The 21,210-nt window shown below is 37.4% G+C and overlaps 1 protein-coding gene across 3 annotated transcripts in view; it reads right to left on the bottom strand.

Annotated features, from left to right (window-relative positions):
• Positions 1-14,117, bottom strand: part of ALY3 (DNA binding protein) — a 33,730-nt gene extending 19,613 nt beyond the window's left edge. For all 3 annotated transcript variants that reach the window (XR_016172492.1, XM_089150851.1, XM_089150852.1), the window contains exons 1-9: positions 13,916-14,117; positions 13,670-13,793; positions 12,571-12,669; positions 12,196-12,258; positions 10,112-10,189; positions 7,635-7,824; positions 5,271-5,533; positions 4,755-5,139; positions 428-505 (exon numbers count right to left, since the gene is read on the bottom strand). Coding sequence is in view for 2 of the 3 variants with exons in the window: in XM_089150851.1 (XP_089006977.1) it covers positions 428-505; positions 4,755-5,139; positions 5,271-5,533; positions 7,635-7,824; positions 10,112-10,189; positions 12,196-12,258; positions 12,571-12,669; positions 13,670-13,774 (1,261 nt within the window). In the remaining variant the exon portion in view is untranslated. The remainder of the gene's footprint in view (positions 1-427; positions 506-4,754; positions 5,140-5,270; positions 5,534-7,634; positions 7,825-10,111; positions 10,190-12,195; positions 12,259-12,570; positions 12,670-13,669; positions 13,794-13,915) is intronic.
• Positions 14,118-21,210: the final 7,093 nt, after the last annotated feature.

The following is a 21,210-nucleotide window of genomic DNA, read 5'->3' as shown; positions in this document are numbered from 1 at the left end:
AGAAAAACAAGTTAGATCTGTGTTTATTTTGAGTTTGGCCATTCTTTTCTGTTTTTCCACATTTTAGATGATTTACCCTCATCCAGAATAAGATGCCTCATGATCTCATATTTACTAGTACATGTTTTTCACCATTGTAATGATTCCTCCTTGAAATTTTGATTGAGAGGGTATCATAGAAACATGCATTTTAAGACAGAGATAACAGAGCAGAACAAATTCAGCATTCAAAAACATAGAAAAGTCCAATGCAGACTTCATTCTGTTGAATCCTAACCATTGCATATCTAAGACAGTTCTTTATTTTCTAGATAGTTTAGATTAAAAAAAATGCATAAAATTGTTACCAGATTCTACAGCTGATGATTGCATCATGACAGAAAAATTTTATGCTCTTCAAAGTTTAGATTAAAAAAAAATTGCTTACCAGACTCAACAGCAGATGATGGCATCATTAAAGACAAATCTGCCAAAGTTTGCAGGGCATCTAAAGCAGAGCTTTCATCTACAAACAGAGAAAACAGGAAAAGTTGAAGTGGGCAACATTCAACAATCCGAGAGAGAAAGAATTACTAGAAAAACCACTAAAAGATATGCAACGAGAGGACACATTTGGGATTAACGCGAGAGCCAACAAGGGTGCTACTAAAGCCTTTCATCATAAGCATGCCATTAATTTTCAAATAAAGAATACTGCAAAACTACAAGATGTAAGCAAGATGCATGGATCATATGAAAGGTCAACATGGCTACCGAGAGCAAAATATTTTTAGAGCTAGGAGTGATGAAGGATAACCCTGGATTAGAAGGGAAGAAATAAGAAATCAAATTTAAGTAGCACTTTCTAATATTCTTTCTGCAATCAGGATTTTTCCATTAGGTAGGATCAATCTAATCTGATTATAAGTAACTTTTAAGTAATGAAAAGGAAAGGTTACCTAGAATACCTGGAACAGTGTCATGACAACAGACAAAAAGATTACTAGTATGCTTAGGGTATTTGGGTTTTATGCGCCTATTCTTCTATTGCCTTTCAGTGGACTAAAAACGTTGAAGTTTGTGAAGATTATAAAACTGCACTGGGCATTGAATCAGAAATACACTTGTTGTTGACAATTACTTATATTTTCCACGACAACAAGCACCTACAAGCTTGTACAGGTAGAACAAATTTAAACATCAACCAAGTGCAATGTCCTACCGCTGTGTGGATTCAAAATTTCTCAAAGTCATATCCCTTCGTACACTAGATTGACTACTAGGCATTTGTTTTATATTTTTCCCAGTTCCTTTGTCGCTTGGGCTGCGTTTATTAGTCAAGAAAAGGGGAAAATAACAAAACGGAGTTTTTCCAGGATTTCATGGTCTTCCAAGTTCCAACTGGATAGGGGATTCAGTATTTCAAATTTCATATCACCTCAGTATCATAACTTTTTCCTGTTGCTGTCAAAATATTATCTCGCCAGAACTTACCAGATCCAAAACCAGCCAGCTTCCGCTAGTTCAGAATGTCAAAGATTAAGATAGGAGATACATTGACAAAGAAAGCAACAAACTTCCAGTGCCCCTCATGGCAGTGAGCAGTCAGCTCCATCAAAGGTAACATAATAGCAGCAGCCTCAACATCAAAGGAAGTCAAGACCATAGAGGCTGGAAGGATCAACTTTGAGCTCCATACCTTGTCAAGATCAATTGCTAGTATGGTGACACTGTTCTCACAGAATCAATCTCCTTTCTTCCTCTCTAATATTCCCCATAGCAGGCAAATCTGAGAACAGAATGAAACAGGGGGCCAGCCCAGAGCCTGGATTTCAGATTTTTCCGTTCGTTGACTCAGAAAAGGGGGAAGGGAAGAAGAGGCAAAATAAATACGAGTAATAGAGTTGGCAGTGATGTTAGCATTTGTGTTTCTTGTGCCTGTGAACACATCTTTGGCCTCATTGTCACCCAAACTCATCAAGAGACCCAAGCCTAGGCTGAGAATGAGGCTGAGTATTGCCAGAAATATGACGCCTACCATCCAACTCCACTTATCTTCTACCTCTGGCAGCTTCTCAGCATAGTCATCTCTTGACAAACCCGTATCTGCCTCTCTTGTCCAAAAACCAATCCATCCTGCTGAGAGACGGGTTACCATATAATTTTACAACAAGAAGAAGCCTTGTCCCAACTAAATGGAGTGGGCTACACGGATTCTTGCCTTCCAAGCAGATCTGTTTAAGGCCATACTAAATACAACGCCTAAGCTATGCATATCCTTTCTCACCACTTCTCTTATGGTTATCTTAGGTCTGCCCCTAGTTCTTCTAATTCCTTCAAATTGGATTAAATAACTTCTCCTTCTAGGGGCGTTCATTATTTTATCCTTCCTAGTTTTGCCACTCATCCATCTTAGTATCCTCATTTCAGCTACACAGAGTTTATCTATATGATGGTTCTTAACAACCCAACACTCTACATCATACATCATTGTTGGTCATACGACGGTCCTATAAAATTTTCCTTTGAGCTTTAAAGTATTAAATTGATCACACAAGACTCTGGACGCACCTCTCCTTCATCCACCATATTTTAATTCTAGGAAACATCATCCTCTATATCACATTTTTCATTTATGATTGAGCCAAGGTACCTAAAATACTCACTCTGAAGAATCTCCTTCTCATCAAGTTTCACCACCTCATCATCCGCCCAATCATGACCAAAGTCACCAACTAGATATTCCATTTTCGTCTTACTTAGTTTAAAAGTCTGTTAATTCCAAAGTTACTCTCCATGATTCTAACTTGGTATTAATCCCTACCTATGTCTCATCTATCAACAACATCATCAGCAAAAAGCACACACCAAGGAATCTCATCTTGAATGTCTTTGGTTAATTCATCCATTATAAGTGCAAATAAATATAGGCTTAAAGTTGATCCTTGATATACTCCAAAACTGTAATTGGGAATTCACCACCTTATCCCCCCCCACCATTCTTACACTTATCATTGAATCAAATATGATTAACTATGTCCACATATTTACTTCTAACATTTTGTTTCTCTAAAACTTGCCAAATTATTACTCTAGAAACTCTATTATAAGCTTTTTCTAGGTTAATAAAGATTATATAAAGATCTTTCATACATTCTTTATACCTTTTTATAAGTCTCCTAATAAGGTAAATAGCTTCCATTGTAGATCTTCTTGACATAAAGCCAAATTGGTTCTCCATAATTATGGTTACTTGCCTCAAAAGGGCTTCAATTACTCTCCCATAATTTCATAATATAACACATTAGCTTGATGCCTCTATAGTTATTACAACTTTAAATATCTATTTTATTTTTGTAAATTGGAACCACAATGCTTCTCCTTCATACATTTGGCACTTTCCTTGTGCTCATAATCTTATTAAACAACTTCGCTAGCCAAGCTAGGCATTAAGTTCCTAACGTTCTTCCATACTTCTATTGGGAATTCGTTGGGACCTTGTTCCTTGCCTACTTTCATCCTCCTTCAAGCTTCTTTTACTTTGGGCATCAAAATTCTCCATATATATGTTCGAAAATTGGTGCCCTGGCAAACGGTGTAATCATTCGAATCACAGACACCTGAAGTATGTTCGTATATAATTTTAATTAAATAAATTATTTTCTTTTATCTTCTTTCTTTTTGTGTGTAAATTCTCCACTTGTTGATATATCTCCAACCCTCACTCTTCGGTCCAATCTGCATCTCTCCCATCCAAAAACTCAACACTTTGCCCCCCCCCTTCACTTCAACAAGATACGGAGAGAGGTTGGTGATGCGAATTCATCACCAAATTGGGCTTCTTTCCTTAGGAGTGGTATGTGAATGGATCGTAAATATATTAGGTCTTTGATTCCATGGGTTTACAATGCCATCATTAAGCAATTTGATGGGCCAAAAATTGGGTAGAAGGTAAGAAAAGCCGAACTTATTTCATTAGTTTAGCTGGCCTGTTTTGATTCTATTTTCTTTATTATTTCACTTTTCTTGTTAGTGTAGGTTAACTTAATAGGTTTAGGATTGGGTTAGGCCTATCCTTCTTAATATAGGAGTCTATACTTGAGTATTTTATAAAAAATTGACGAGTTGAATTTTGAGCTTTGATTATTGCTACCAGTGAAAAATGGCATAGCATGGCTGGGTGACCATCCCCCCCCCCCCCCCCCCCCAAAAAAAAAAAAGCACCCCCCATCTTCTTGTGTGATTTCTTCTCTTCCTCAAGAAAATCTTCAGTCATTCAAACTGCTAACCAGAATATCTTCAACAACAGTAACTCAAGGGAGACAAAATAATATCGTTACAAACAGAAGCACTCATTGTACCAATAAAGAAGGTGGACAATAGCATAGAAAGGGGAGTGGAGAGAAACAGAATCCGTTACTGGATCACCTCATTTCCCAACAATGACATCGTTAGTTTTAATATACCATCAGCAAACCACAACTTTTATGCACCAAGAAAATTGGATGATGACAGAAAGTCACTAGAGCAACGCTTTTAGCACACGCGCACACTCGGGAGGGGGGTTGAAGAAAGATCTACTCTAATTCATAAAAGGAAGAGAATAATATAGTTAAAAAGTCACCAACTATTGTTGCCATTATATTGTATCAATCTTGTCCAATCCTCTTAATCTTATTATCCAAAGATTCATTTATAGTTTTCCTGCTTAGTTCTACGAGCTTCACACAAAAAAGATGGAGGAAACTCAAGACTCGAATGGATAGCAGACATACCTCCAAAGAAGAGTTGCCTGCTTCTCTTCCTAGGACCTTGAGAAGAAGAAGACCGCTCTATTTTTGCATTTGTCACTTCAGTTTCATTTTTCCCTTTAGCATTACCTAAACTAAGCCCTTCTTCAGTACCGCTGCATGCCTCCCTAACATCATCAAAATGGCTGTTATCGATTTCTTCAACTTTTGACTTCTTTCTGTGAGACTTTTTCCCTTTGCGTGGAATGTCTACCATACCAGCACCTTCAGCATCCATCAGGTAATTAGCATCTCGGACAAATTCTCCATTTTCTGCTTCCCTACTTCCAAGACTTCCTTCCAGACAATCTTCATCAGCTGCAGTTGCAGGACCAAGAAGCTTTGCACTGGCCCTCTCTGATTCAGCATGCTATAACCCATACAAGTTATAGATCATTTAGTTTTTTGTTTTTTTCTTCTTTTTTTCTTTTGTGTGTGTGCAGGGGGGGGGGGGAACGTTTGTAGAAAGCACAATCAATAGCTGAAGAAACAAACAATTACCATTCTTCCACCATTCTGTATAGCTGATCTGATACGCCCTGTTCTTCTGTTTGGTGTTTGAGAGACTTGAGGAGAGCTGCCTCTTTGTGAAGCCTCGGCTAGAGCCAATGCTACATCATGGGCAACATCATCGTCATTGGCATCTAGATATGATCTCAGACCAGATTTATTTGGTGATAGAAACTTTTCTCTGTCATCTCTATTGTATGTAAATGAAACAGGGAAGCGGGGGGTCCTTTTTCCCTTAGCACGAGGTTGGCTACCTACAAAAGATTTAAGAGCGACACATGACAATTAAGCTTGAGCACTAATAGTTCATTTTAGAGGATAGAGAAATAAAAATCATTCCATCAATCACCAATATATGACAAGAGCAGAAGGCAAAGAGAAATAAAAATCACTCCATCAATCACCAATATATGACAAGAGCAGAAGGCACAGTTCATTCACTTTCTAATAAAGAACAAGAATAATGCTGAACTTGCAATAAGAAAATTTTCAAAATCTAGTGCACAATTTTCTCAGTGCCTTTAAAAGGGTAAGAAGAAACTACATTATGATATTCATTTTCCCCATGTATATAATTTACATAAACAACACAATCCACCATTCTTTAGAGCAGTAATTACCCATTTACTAGCATTTTCTTTTTTAAGGGCTTACCACATAGTGACATAAGTATCCAAAAATAATTTTGTAAGGGTAGTAATGTTCATGGTTGTCAAAGCGTCTGCCTAGGCGGCCACCCAAGGCCCATTTTTGGGCCAAGTCAACCTGGTGTTGCCTTAATTTTCATTGCCCTCTATCGCGTCGCCTCACCTTGCCTTGTCGCCTTGACAACCATGGAAATGTTAGCCAGGACGTGCTTTAAAATGGAGCTAGTTGTATCACATTTACTCATTTAGACCTATGCAAGTTACATTTGGTTATATTGGGATACCAAATAGGACCGGTCACAGATGCTCCCCGGTTTGGAACATATCACCAGACAAGATGGAGAACACACTAGCTGTAAGAAAGTGAGACAGGACTGCTTTTGTTAGGGCCTTGAACATATTATGATTAGAACACTAATGATAGTTAAACTGGAGCCAATAGAATAGGCGCCTAACGTACATCTAGTGTTCCTTAGTGTTTAGAACGCTAATTAACTTATTCCAATATCATCACAGTCCCCTTCCGTTCGTAACTTTTTCTACTTTAGCTTTATCTTTAAAAAAGCCAATAACACTTTGAACAGTTTAAGAGAATGTTTTTCCCTGGCAGGAGGAGCTATAATTGCTAAAGACTAAAGACACATGCTATACCATAATTTCCTCCAATGTGGTCTAGCAGTCTGCAGCTAAATCACAGGAAACTACAAAAATATATCTTCAATCCTTTGCTTGTATATGCACCTTACCCATAAAGCTCATCTTACTTGGCATCTACTTTCCTTTGGATACTCAAAAGTCCTTCAGAATGAAACAAATCCAAGATTGGTATTTAGATTTTATGGTGTCAATCTCAGTGAGCAAGGTTTTATTTTTTCCTTCTCTCTAAAAGGCAATATGTATTAAGAAAGAAAAGAAGAATACAAACAGAATGGAGTAACAGAAACTAAAATAATATTAGCTAGTTCCTCCCTGATGCAGATCTGGCAGCATAGAGGTCTTCTTTTCTCACCCAAAAAAAAAATTACCTTGGGTCGTTACATGTATGGGATGCGCCTTTATTCATTGGTTCTACGATGTGATTGCCAACTTCATGGCCATAAAACATGCATATACATGGGTTAAGTACGATAATTCCCATACCTACTCCTAGTTTAGGTGTTTTAATTCATTTTGGTAGACCAGCTCATTGATTCAAGTTGTTTTCAATTTTGGTCCAATTTAAGTCAGGTTTATCTTGTATTCAAAAATCCATTGGTTTTAACATCCATGCATGGTGGATTATGAGAGGTTAATTTAAGTCAAATTAGGTTCTAAGTTCTAGCAAGTTAGTTCTAAAATTAGCAGGAGTTATTTCTATTGGCTCTCTTGGTTTTCCATTCAAGAGTTATTTTAAGAACTTTTTTCTTGGGGTGGGTAAGTTCTTACAGGACCTACCATACAGCCTTTATATGAACCCAATCATGGATGTAATAGAGAGTACAGAATTAATAGAAATTTGATTATGAATACTTGGTTTTTACGTACAGCAAGTATCTCACTTGAATTTTCTTATTAATATAAAATTCTAAAGCTAAAAAAAGTAAAATAAAAATGTGCACCCCTGCAGGGTTCGCGTAGACTTTGAAGCAAAATGCATAAAAACATAAGGATAATCACAAAAGAAAAGATCGTCCCAAATCAAATGCTAAACAAAGAAAATTGGTTTTACCACCAGAGCGCCGCTTCTTCAACAACGATAAGCACCCATAACTTGATGACAAAGACTGGGAATGCAACAAATCTGGGAAATTTCCATCCGGCTTTGAGACATTTAGTTGAAATTTTCCTCGAGCACGTTTTTGAGGTTTTCGAGATATCACTGATGCATCATTACTTTCTCGATCACTATCACTCGCTCCCTGCCATTCATGATCCAATAACTTTAGATAATGCTATAATGCAACAGCCAATAGAGCAGTCAAATATATAAATGATTCAATCAGAAAAGCATTGGGACAATACAAAACATCAGATTAGTTTTATATCAACATCACATTCCCTTAAAAGTTAAAACCAACATTCTGGTAAGCAAATATTACAAATGAACCTGAGTGATTTAACCATTGTCGTTTCAGAAAATATAGTGATAAAAGCCTATTGAAGAGCCACATACAATAAAACAAAAAAAGGAGGGGAAAGCAGAAAATTGAGACACAAGAAAATAAGGAGTGTTGTAGAAGTCTAAACTAGAACAGATGAAACCTATGAAGGGTTGGCTGCAAAGCAACATACACATGCACACAACATGGTGGGAGACTTGCGAGATCTCGATCTCACCGAGATATCTCGTTTTTTCACATAGACGAGACTAGATGGAGGTCGAGAGCAGAGAGTTGGGATATCTAACTCGAGATCTCGTCTTATCTCGCCCTGGATCTCGCTAGAACTCTCAATTTTTGCCTTTTTTTGTGGATTTCGGCTTAATTTTCACTTGCAACTACTCTTAGCACATCTACAACATCGAAGGAAGATCAATCATTCTCTACTTGTCTTATAAACTTATGATTTAATGACTTATATAGAACTTCTAATGGTTGTATAATTTTATTATCCTATTCTTGAAAATTGAGATTGCGATATTCATATGGATGGAATTTTGATAACATTAAGGTTGCTTGATGCATTTGATACACTTGCTTTTCATTATATGCATTTGATAACCTTGCATTCTCTAATCCTACAACATTTCAGTTTCACACTATGGGTAGACTTAGAAATCATACAAATGGTTGTTTTCTAACAAATCCAAGGCTACCAATGTGTTCAAAAGGCCTTAAATAGGCTAAATACCAAGTTTCAACCCAATTGGGATCCTAAAATCCACCAAGTTGACGCCAAAAAATTTTATATCTCAACCAAGATGGTCGAGATCTCGGTTTTTCAAGGAGGCGAGAGCTCGCTCTTGAGCGAGATCTTCTACCATGCACACAAGGAAGTCCTATCAACATATAAAGCACTTAAACAACTAACCCAATGTGACCAAAAACGGGTAAAATTGTGATATGCAGTTTTCTTTTTTTTTGGGTGGAATGATATGCAGTTGATTCATAGCCAAAACCCATAAAAAAAAAAAAAAAGCAAGATCTTTACAATTTTGCTTTTAGTAGAATATAAGGAGATAGTGGAACAGTGATCACCCTCCAATTCTAGCACTACATTTAAGGCATAAATTCTGCACCTATTAATATTCCCAGATGCAGTACTTTATGGGTAAAAGCACTCCTGAACTGCAAACTGGAAGAGAACGTAAGCATAAGCTCCATTAGAATGAGTCAAATCCAAGTCACTGTCTTGGGGTAGCTCCATCAACTGATGAATTTTGGGATACAAGTTTCTAACATGTATATGCTAACTAGGTGAAATGCACATTTGCAAATTAACCGCAAATGTACTACAAAATTTCTGCAATAGCATGCAAGTAGATACTCTAGTCTCTACTCTATCTCTAGGTGCATCACAGCCATACAGTACCAACCCCACAATGTGCAAACGGAGAGAGCATACACTGGGTCCATGGTTACAGGTTGGGCTAATGCTAAGAAAAACACAACAGCAATGATCACCAATGCTTCAGGTTCCCCTGCTCTACACATTTGTTAATTTTATTAAAGGGATATTTACCGATACCCCCCCGGGCGGCTATAGCTTAATCACTGATCAAGCTCTGCTCTTTATCAAATTACCATTGCCCTCCGAGCCCCCTCACTTCCAAAGGTGTTAATGGCATTGGGGCATCAATAATGTTAGGCAAAGTCTAAGGTTGGATTAGTAATTTCACAAAATACAGTGCATAATGTAGTATCAAGCTATAGTACAGGGAGGCATCCAGCAATTATCCCTTTTATTAAAAGAACATAAATTACCGCTTGTAATGGAATATAATAAAAACACTGAAGGTTCCTTTTCAATTTCCCAGAATTATTATTACATCTTAATTCAGGGAGGAAAAAAAACTAAAATATCCACTAATATTGGTTTGATCTTCTAGACTTGGGTCTTCATGTATACATATATCAAGTAGTTCAGATTTAAGAAGGTTACTCTGCATCAAGATTGCACCCATGATAAGCATGTCATAAACAATTCTGAGAATCTGAATCACAATGAAGTATGGAAGTCTTTCAATGGGATCCAATCACTACTCACCAGAACATTATAGTGATCAGTCATCATTGCAATCAGTCCAACCACAGATGCTGCTCCTTCTGGAAGTGACAAGTATGCCTGAAAGCAAAGCACATAGTCCAAGCTTTAAGAAAACACACAAACAAAACACCAAAGGACGTATACAACCCATAATTTTTTTCCTTCAACTATAAATTTTATGCAGGACCAAACTATAGATGTTGTGGTAGGTTTTATAAAGACATTCATGTGTTCTGTCATATGTAGCAAGTGCTCAGTGCAGCTTGGGGTTACAAAAAGGTTTATGGAGGACTAGGTTCAAGTCCTGCAGTGTGGCAGGGACCAACTTCAGGTGTCAGACTTTGCTTTTGCATCCAAAGATTCCAAACAATGAGACACTCAAAAAATCAAGGAGGCAAAATATTAAAACAGTCAGCACCATTATCCGCCAGAACATGTATCACACGGTTGAAAGCAAATAAGTGTGGCCGACAATCAGGAAGGGGCAAAATAAGTCTTTTTCACTTAAGCAATATGAGCTTAAAACAAGTCAATGTTGGTATTCACACCAAATTGCCAACCACCTCGACTTGTAGAAGTGTTTAATTCCTTATGTGGCCATGGAATTAGATTTGCAAATTCTGTTTTACCCATTTCTGGTTTTAGTTTAGCTGAAGGGCATTTTATCATTTTGGAGACTTTGGAGATACAGGTTCTATAACTGAACTAAGTACCAATTTTCAACAAGGTCCATTTTCCTAGATGAACAGAAGGGAGAGGGTTCTGTTATTCACAGAATTGTGGTACATAGAGGAGAGTTCAGTGTATCTCTTTCCTTTCTTAGAGCTGAAAGTAATTTTACCAAGTAATACATACCCATGGTTTTGGTACACTGAAAGTAAAAATAGAATCCTCTTTACTTCCACTGACTTTTCCTCTCACTGTGACTTAGAACTTTTCTTTTCATGGAAAAATCAAGGAAATTCTTATTAACATTGTCAAGGACCAATCATGCCAACATAAAGAACTCATGTATTCCATGCCAACAATAACCACCAAAATTTAATCCAAAAATCTAATTCCTTATACTATATTTTATTAACTACTTCACAGATAGAAAGACTAAAATGCTAAAATGACAATTTAATTTGTTGTTGTAAAACTTTCAATGCAAAAGACTGCAGCCAAATCCAACACCAGAAGCAAAATAAAATTTAAAAGAAAAACATTAAACCAGAAATGTGTTACAACATGCATCAATAATCTTGATAAAGCTACTGATGACCATAGTTGTTAGTGCTGAATCAAATCGAAGAATCCAGATGAAATCATATTAAGCAGAATCAGCATTCATATTGTAAACTGTAGGATTTCATAACAATTTGGACAATAGGAAGGTTAACCCTTCCCACCCCCACGCCACCCCAAAAAAGAAGGGACATGGTTACAAAAATAACTAAAGTCTCGCTAATTTAATGCAGCACGCTTAACTCAAGATCATATAACTCCTACATTTATTACAACATTATTATTAGATTGTGAAGGAAAAAGTAACTACAAAGGCCATAATTCTAGCTATTAGGAAGCCAAGAAACATAAATAGGATTCCTTAAACCCCTAAACAAATGTCTAAAGGGTTAACAAGGGGGAAACAACATAAAAGATTAAATATAATTTATTGCATGACCAAATTTGTCACATTCCAACTAAATCAACTCAATTAGAGACTCGGTTGTGGTCTGCATAAATCACAAAAATCATTCAAATCAGACTGATTCCGTGTCCGAGTCTGAGAATAGGTACAGATTCGAAGGACTCTAGAAGGAGATTGAAGGATCTATGAATTGTCTGAGAACTGAACCACTGATGCACGTTGAGTCATAGAATTCTTTCTTCTTCTTTTTTCTGGTACATTGAATCACAGAATTCATTCCCTAAATCGGTAGGGGTTAAGAAGATAGCTCATTATGGGGCAAAGGAATATTACGCATTATATTGATTACATAATTATGATATTATATTTTAAAATGTAAAATAATAGATATAACTACAAGTTTTTCAAATCTAGTTCATCATAAAAGGGAACCATCAAGAACCATGCTTACTCTATTCAAATTGTAAAGGGCCTCTATCATTTCCACAGATCTATGGCGTACTGCAGCAGCAACCTGTAAGCCAATTTCAGCAATGATTACTAAAAGATTCCAGCATCTGAAATAACTATTTCATGAGAGAAGACATGATCCCAGCTCTACAAATAAGTAAACTTATCACAATCTAATACCCTCTTTTAATTGATACAGGGAAGTTTTACCAAAATGGAGAATAACATATCTAAGAATAACTGTTCAAAGATAATTCTAATATAAGATTTTAAAAAACCAAAAAAAAAACAGAGGGAAAAAGAGGGGGGGGGGGGACAGCCAGCAGCCCAATATTCTGAAACGGACCAATTCAAAATGACAAAGGATGGAGCCAACCTTTTTCCAATCTTTCCCATACTTCCGGTAGGCTTCATAAAATCGTACAAGCTCCTCCCTGCTCCACTGAGACCCTAACATGTCAGACAATTTCCTCTTCTGCACATAAAAATATTGTGGTCAACATTATGCTATGTTCACAAGGCCAACTACTTCATTGTTCAGTTGATCTCTATCAGTTCATAACAAGAAGCCCCAGAGTAGATCATCATAAGCTAAAGGCATTCTGACTAACTGTATACTCAAGGATAGGAACCACAACTTTTGCATTATCTCATAAGCATAACTCTAAAACAAACACATATGAAATCCAAGCACAAAGATTTCTTCCAAAATTGGCATCTTCCTCCTCATTGCTTTTAGCAGTATTTCCAATGCTATATATCATCAAAAGTAGCCTGTCAATGTTGAATAAATCTTTGATTCCGCAGGATTGAATTATCTTCAAATACCTTTTAGTTCCTCTCTTTCTAAACACACATGAGCAGAACAGGGATAAGTCGATTCACAGTTGTAGGCACTAAATTTCAGTTACATAATAGATTTCTATTTTATCCCGTATACCAGCAATCAAAATATTAGTAAGGAACTCTGGAAAAATGGATGCGTAATATAAATTTACCACACTCTATTATGGCACTATATTCCTGAACAAATGTCAAATGCTAGGGATTGTGTCACTCGTCAAAGATTAATAGAAGACTTACATAAAATATAGCAATCCCTATAGGTAAAAAGTTGCAAATAATATACCAGAAAGAAAAGGTAATCTGCAAAAAAGTGAACAACCCTATCCAATGAGTCACCCCAATCACCTGTTTCCAAAACTCAGAAAATGCTCCCCGTTAAAGCTATACAAAACATTCGTCGGAGATTTTCTTACATCCTTCTTTGATTATGAGATTATTGTTACAGTGAAGGATCAAAACAGCGACGTTGGCTAATACCAACCATAGCCAGGTAAATGGACAATTGCTCAGCACATCAGTGGGATACGACTATACGATGAAGATAAAGTATCGAAATGGACATACAGAATATTAGCTTTACAAAGCAATTAATCTTCGTGAAACTGAAGTTATCAAAACCCAAAACTCACCCGTTGCTTAGATTTGTTCCCGTTGCTTCCGCTTTTATCAGGAGACTCTTCGTTAACATTCAAAAACCGCTTATTGACACTTTTGGATTTCTTAGCAGGCGCCATAGATAAATTATTCAAGTATCTGACAGAATCCAGAAGCGAAACCAAAAATAGTTAGAAATTCAGCCAATTTCCGAACAACTGAAGACAGATCAGAATCAAGAATATAAAAAGATCAAATTCAAGATAACATCTTCCACCCACCACATAGAAAATCAAATTTGTTAGATTTTCTTCTGCCCTTACAGTCGAAGGTTTCGTTTAATCGAACGTCGTCTTCAATGAGGGAAAAAGTGACTACGGCCGCCACGAAATAAAGATGAAGCAGCTCCACACCCACACTGCGAAGCTTTCCCCAAATCCGATATGTTTGATTCAATTTCTGGAGAAGACCAAAGCGAGCGCAGCATTTCAAAAAACAAAAAATAAAAAGGGTTAGATTGGAAAAAAAGAAATTAAAAGTATCAAAATTTCAAGACAGCAAACCCGCCAAACGCTTAAGGTCCACGTGCGCATGCTGCGCGGTTCCGAGGGAGGACTTCGTAATTTTACTTAAAATTAGAGAAATGTATACGTTTTTCTTTTTTTAAAATAAATTTAAATTTAAATTTGAACCACTTTTATAATTGGTTTGTAAATTTTTTTTTTTTGGGGTCAGATGTTTGTAAATTCGTTATTCCACATTTCCACCGCATGAATTGATTTGAATTTTCAAAGAATTGATTTTGTTTCTCATAGAATAGATGAAAATTCGAATTAGTTTTTTGTTTTTTTTGGCTAATGAATATTTTAATTTCTCATCCATTGCTAGGGAGATCTCTAGCTTCTTGTTGTTTCCTTTCGATAAAGTTTCTTTTTGTTAAAAGGGGTAATGACCTCCTTGTGGATTTCTTGGTATTAGGCACTCACAAGCTCAAAATGCCAAACACTTATGGGTGGCTACACCCATCTTTTTTTCATTTCTCACCCTGATGTAATTTCACCTAAAAGAGTTTCTCCTAAACTATTTGAATAAAAGTATTTTTATCTTGTAGCCAAATAAGCAAAAAAAAATTACATTTGGAGTTAGAACGAAACTTGATAATGATGATGTGGGAAGATCTTAAATATCAAAGATATTCAAGTGATTAGAGGTAGGATCCCCAAATGATATATATGCATGTAACTTTAACCTAAGAGCATAGTAACTTATGATCCTTGGCAAAACAGTTGCATGTTTTGTTAGTAGACTCTTGGTGGTGGTTCATTAATAAAGTACATTTGTCAATTTTATAACATGTTCAATCATTTTCTTCCAGGAAAATTTTCTGATGGAAAAGGAGAGAGAAGGTTTGGATATTGGGGAGAGGGACGTTGTTCAAAGTTGGGAGGCTTCTCCAACAGTTGCTCCAGCAAAGGAAAGTGGTGATAAACTGGCTACTTAGGCAATTAGGAAGATGGCCTCTGCAAAGGTTGTTGGGGGAGGATCAAATTTCTCAATTGCTAGTCATGTATATCTAATTCAAGCAGAAAAATCCAAGCATATTATCATCCCTCAGTTAGCCTATGAGGAACACCACAATCTCTATACATTTTCGTTAATTAGTAGACTCGTTTTTGTTGCACGTCAATGGACGTAGTGCGAAAGGAAGTTCATCAAATGTGGCAACTTATAGCCTTTATTTTTCTGCATTCATAGGGAAAGGGTTATGTCATTTTCAATTTGGGAGATGACAATGACATGATAGCATTTTGGCAACGAACCCCCTTTAAGGTGGACTCGCAATTGTTATAGTTTCAGCGTCGGAAGCTGGATTTTAATGTTCATACAACACAACCTTCATCGAACTTGGTTTGAGTTTCTTTATTGGATATTCCAATGGTGTACTGGCGTGAAAAAAATTCTATTATCAATTACTCTAGACAGGAGAACCCGTGTGGGGGCATTGAGCAATTTTGCTCCTTCTTGGTTGAAGTGGATTTGGATGTGAAGCAAGTGGAAGGGGTGCAAGTAGAAAGATGTTAGTCAATATCCTCCATAGTGTTCAGCTCTCTACAAAAAGTGGTGTATGAGGATGGTCTTCTGAAATGATTCTACTATAAATGAATTGGACACCTTGTTAATCAATGCAAGGCAAGGAAAATATTATTCCAACAAGAGCATGGTCAGTTAGGTAGCCGAACTAGGAGAAAATGGTGGTAGACATTGGAAATATGGAGGATAGTGAGGATTGGGTGAGGAAGACTTTAGTCTAGGAAGGACTCTATGTGACATCCACCCAGCCGGTACCCCATTTGGAATACCCGGGAATGTGATCCACAGTCCAAGGATAAAGATTCGTAGGTCCATGCCTCCCACATACACAATGACATAATCATGAACAATAATAATCAAGGTAAAAACAACTAATACTACGTATCATGAATAAGGTAAGATTAAATAAATCAGAGTGCGGAAAACAGATAATATTCAAAGTGTGAACATAATCATAAAGGTGAGAGAAGGTATGATAACCACCATCTCAGAGCAGCGGAAAAGAAGTGTGATAAAGTTAGTCACATGTCCAAGTATCTAAAAGATAAATCCAACAAGTTAATTACAGATCCAAATACTCAATACACCAGTGAAATGGGGCACTAAGCTAGGGTTTCTTCTACTCTAATAATAGTCTCCTCAATGGTACGGATGAAGAAAACCCAGCTCTGCCGCTCCCGCACGACCGTGGGGCTAACCCTGGTGCGAATAGTAATCCTCCTCGGCACCAACACTCGGATCTTCACAGATGCCACTACCCGAAGGGTAGTATGCGGAATCATAGTCCGTCTCGAAGGGGGTGCCATCATAATCTTCGGTACCTGTAGGATAATCTAAAAACATTTGTACAAAAGGAATGAGTTCGAAGAACTCAGCAAGGTAGGTATTCCATAATTAGAAATCATACAAATACAGAACATAACATAATGCAATGTGATATGGAATATATGATGCAAATATGATTCTAACTTTATAAATGCTACTCTCTAGGGTAGACATGCTTTAAGTCATAACACCATACTTCTTTGGGTGGTCAATCACTCCCCCTCAATCATACAAGATATCTTGGGTCTGCCAGGGAAGTTAGATAAAGTCATCTAAAAAACCATATTAGGGGAATAGGTCACCGCTCTCTCACATCACCGTTTGGTATAAGTACTGGCGCATGTTACAGTAAAGCCTAGCCCAATGCAAGTCATCTACTCAGTCGGTCAAGTCAGATCCAGATATGTCCATTCCTCGCCCTCGGCGATCCTTTCCGGTATCCTTCACACTAGAGTCAGCGAAATCCCAGATTTCGGACTCATCAACCCTATTGGTCATCCACAAATAGTAAACTGGAAGCTCTCACGTCCTCTCACGGATTGGTTACCGGTCTTGAGCGCCCGTGAGACTAAGTCTAGCCATTTGCAACCCTACTAATAAATGGCCCCTTTCGAGTATCCGTAGCATGGTTTATGTCCCCTACCGGATTGGTTACTGGCCTAGAGCGCCCATCCAACCATACACTACCACGGGTCGTTTAGTCTCAATGCCCTTCCGATTCGGGTCTGACACGACAAGGATAAACCTAGCCACCCAACTAGACAGTCTTATGTATGTCATCCAATAACCCGGGAGAGTGTCGATAGGCACCATCGGAGAACATCCCATACTATTCCCTCCGATGCCTAAGGACAGAAGTGTCAATAGGACACTCCCCAATCCCAAGTTATACGTAGGCAATCACATATCCAAGTTCATCATCTTTCATGCATCCAATACATCTTATCATAAAAGTTAAATCATGATATTGAAATGAATCATCATAGACACAAGTAAACAAGAATAGTAATGTAACATGACAAGAGTATAAAGATTTCAATACTATTGTTCTAACATATGTAACAGCCTTATAAAGATCTAAAAGTAATCAAGAGATTCTATTCATAAATAAGAACATAATCATAAGTTGATGATCTATATGTTTATGGAGATAACCATCCTTACCTTGGGTTGAATTGTTGATGAATTGAGAATACCAAGAATTAGTCCAAAAGAATTGTTAAGACCCTAAACAAACATCAATAATAAGTTAGAGAAGAAATTGGGAAGATCGGATACTAATTGGGTCAAAACTGGCCAAGGTTGCTGTCAGCAACAACTTTGGTCGATGTCCTTGGTCGATGGTATCGACCAAAAGGATCGACCAAAATTCTCTTCGAGACAGAATAGTGGATTTTGGGGGTTTTCATCCGAAATTGGTTTTCCGGTGTTCGGATCAATCTGAAACTTGGAGGAATGCTTAACAACAATAGTAAGACACTATAAGTCCAGAAATTCACCCAATCCAATGGTCCAAACAAAAAGCCCCAAATTGAGCTAACAAGTTCAAGTGACAAACATCATGGCATGAGTTGGGATTGATTGCATTGATATGGAAATGGCATGTAATAGCTAGGGAACTAATAGAAATTCGATTGGAATCATATAGTAGTGATAAACATGAACATAGCATACCCTACAACTCAGTTTGGTACAAAATGGCATGATGTTAATAGAAAAATTAAGGAATACATATGCTAGGCATGAGATGGAGGCATAGCATCAATGGACGGCTAAAAAAATCATAGGTTAATCATGTGTAGACACTTGGAGTGGTGGTTGCAAGGTTGCAGCACCATCTCCAATGTCTCATCAGCAAGATAGGAATAGAAAAGAATAGAAAATGGTATGATAGAGAGTGGAATGGTGATTTATACCTTGGTGTGGAAGATGTAGACAAGAATCAATGATAAACAAGGAGTTTTTGGTGAAGTGCCCTTCACATTAGCCAAGGAGTTGCTTTGGGAAGCTCCCCCCACGTTTTCAGGTGAGAAAATGATTGCAATAGGGCTCAAGGCTCGAGGTTATAATAAATAGAATGAGAATATTCCATGGAATCATTAACTTGGCAGACTAGGAAATTTTGGTCGATGTCTTTGGTCGATGGTATCGACCAAAAGGATCGACCAAAATGTTTCTCAGCAGAAAAACATGTTTAGTTCAGCAACTTCAAGTAGGGTTTTGAAAGGCTATACAAGGTCAATTTGGGTGAGGTTTTCTTCTACAATTCAATCAAGAAGTCTAGTTTCGGGGAATACATTCGGATTGTGCACAGGAGGTCATTAGGTACCTCAACTAGATTAATCTTCTTCGATGCGCAGACTTTCCTTAAACACTGACAATGCATTTAAGCAAGGAGTATCATCATCAATGTCCATAGGCTCGGTCTCCGAATCATGATCATCAATCAGAATGGTCCATAAGTCTCTTCTACCACCGCTTTGGGTCTTCGGACCTAAATACAACAGTGGATCCGGGTTAGGGTCAGGGTCAGAATAGGGCTGGATATTACACTCTAGGGTTGACGAAGTTTGGAAAATTGGAGGAAAGAGAGGATTTGTTGGTGGACGCTTTAGTCCGACAAGGACTCCAGGGGTGGAGGTGTCAGAAGTGGTTGAGACTCCTTTGATCTCTTAGTCTTTGATGCTCATATCTTGGTTGGTGACATCAGGTGTGAAATCCAGCCGTAACCTTGACCCGGAAACCCTGTTGTTTGTAGGTCCGAAGACCCAAAGTGAAGAAAGAAAGCATCTATGGGTCATCTTAGTAGAAGACATGGTGTTTGACCTAGAACCCATGGAAATTGATGATGGTGTTCCATACTTAGAAACTTTTGCAGTGTTTGAGATGAAACTACACCTTGATGAAGGAAAACTTAGTTGATAGACCTAAAGCCTACTTGGACATGGTTTGAAAGCATTTCTCTATGCTAGGTGAGTCATTTGTTGAATTTGAGGAAGTATGGACATTCAATTCCCTATCTAAGCCTTGTTGTCCTAGCCTAGTCGACCAGCCAAGCTGCCAGCTGCTGACAGAATCCGAGAAAATCTTTTGTTTAGGTCTTTTAGTGCTCTATATAATAGAACTTCATGTTTCTTAGCCTCCTTTGTTTCTAAAATCATTAGAGAAAATGAGAAGCCTCTCTCAAGACCTCTCCTTGGTATTATTGAAGGACTCTTGCAAGATCTCAAGTTCTTCATCTCTTGTTCATCTTCAAGGTTAGTAATCTCTTATACTTCTTATTGATTTACTCTTGTTGATCAAACTCTTACTACTGTGATTATGAAGAAAGTATTGCAACTTTGCAAACACCTCTTCTACAATCTCCAATGTTAAGGATGAATCTCCATTCATTCCATTGACACCATGACCTTCATACTTGATTCTAGCCATGATTCATATGATTTCTTCATGAAGCCATGATCATTCCTTTAATTTGTTTTCTCTAGCATATTAGATCTGATTTCATGATAGTATTCATCTCTGATCTATTGCTAATGATCCTCTTGAGTGAATCCTTCATTATCCTTTGCATCCATGGTTGTTTTCATTGAAAACTACTATGTTTTTTTATCAAATTAGAAAGTCATGTTTTCAAATTAGAAAGTCATGGTTTTGATCATTGTTTGGTGTCTAATCTATGCTAGTTGGTCTTAGATTATTGTTCCTAAGGTTCCTTTGAAATTTCGGAGTGTTTCGAATCCCGAAAGATGAGTTTCAGATCAAAATTCAGTTTTTGGCTACGAGTACTGTTCACCTGGTCAACTGAACCAAGCTACCAAGCAAGGACAGCATTGGTTTCTTTATCCGATTTGATCCGTTTGACCTCCAATCTTCTAGGGTTTTTTCTTGATGTTGTATCTATGCTTGTCTAAAGTTTATTTGCTAACTTCAGACTTGATCTCTTGTTCCTCCGGATTTTCTTCGAATCTAATTAAGGTAAGGACAGTTGCTTCCATATTAACATAGATTGCGTGAATCTTAGTTTCTAATTTGGGAATTTCATAGATTCTCTGCTATTTTTATATTTTCTTAATATGATTTTATTGTTGTAAGTACTTCAAGTACAGTAGTACCTTGTTTATGTATGTTCTTATTACTTTGATCATGTATGGACATTATTCTTGTTATTTACATATTCTATTGATTATGTTTATATGTATCTTTCTATATGTTGTAATATTAGTTGTGTATGTTATGATTTTATTGGGAATGTGATTGATTAGGTATGATTTGGGATTGGGCAATGTCCTTTTGACGTTTTTGTCCTTGGACGTCAGTGGAAGTGGCATGCGACATTTCCGATGGTGCTCTTTGACTCTTTCCCGGATTATTATATGTCATACTTAGGGCTTGTCTAGTAGTGTTTGGCTAGGATGTCCCTGTTATATTAGACCCAATTCAGAAATGTATTTAGACCAAGTAACATGTGGTAGCAATGTGGGTTTGTGGGCGCTCAAGGCCGGTAACCAACCCGTGAGAGGACATAAATCACATTGTGGGGGCCATTTATTGGTAGGGTCGCAAGTAGTAGACTTGGGCTCATGGGCGCTCAAGACCGATGAGTTATATCCATGAGAGGACATGAGAGCTTCCCGTTTATTATTTGTGGATGACTAAT

This window comes from Hakea prostrata, chromosome 3, assembly GCF_041222555.1.
Source record: "Hakea prostrata isolate BN-2017 chromosome 3, UWA_Hpros_2, whole genome shotgun sequence".
Taxonomy (NCBI): domain Eukaryota; kingdom Viridiplantae; phylum Streptophyta; class Magnoliopsida; order Proteales; family Proteaceae; genus Hakea; species Hakea prostrata.
Note: the sequence above shows the minus strand (reverse complement) of the source record. Positions and strands in the feature narration are given on the sequence as shown.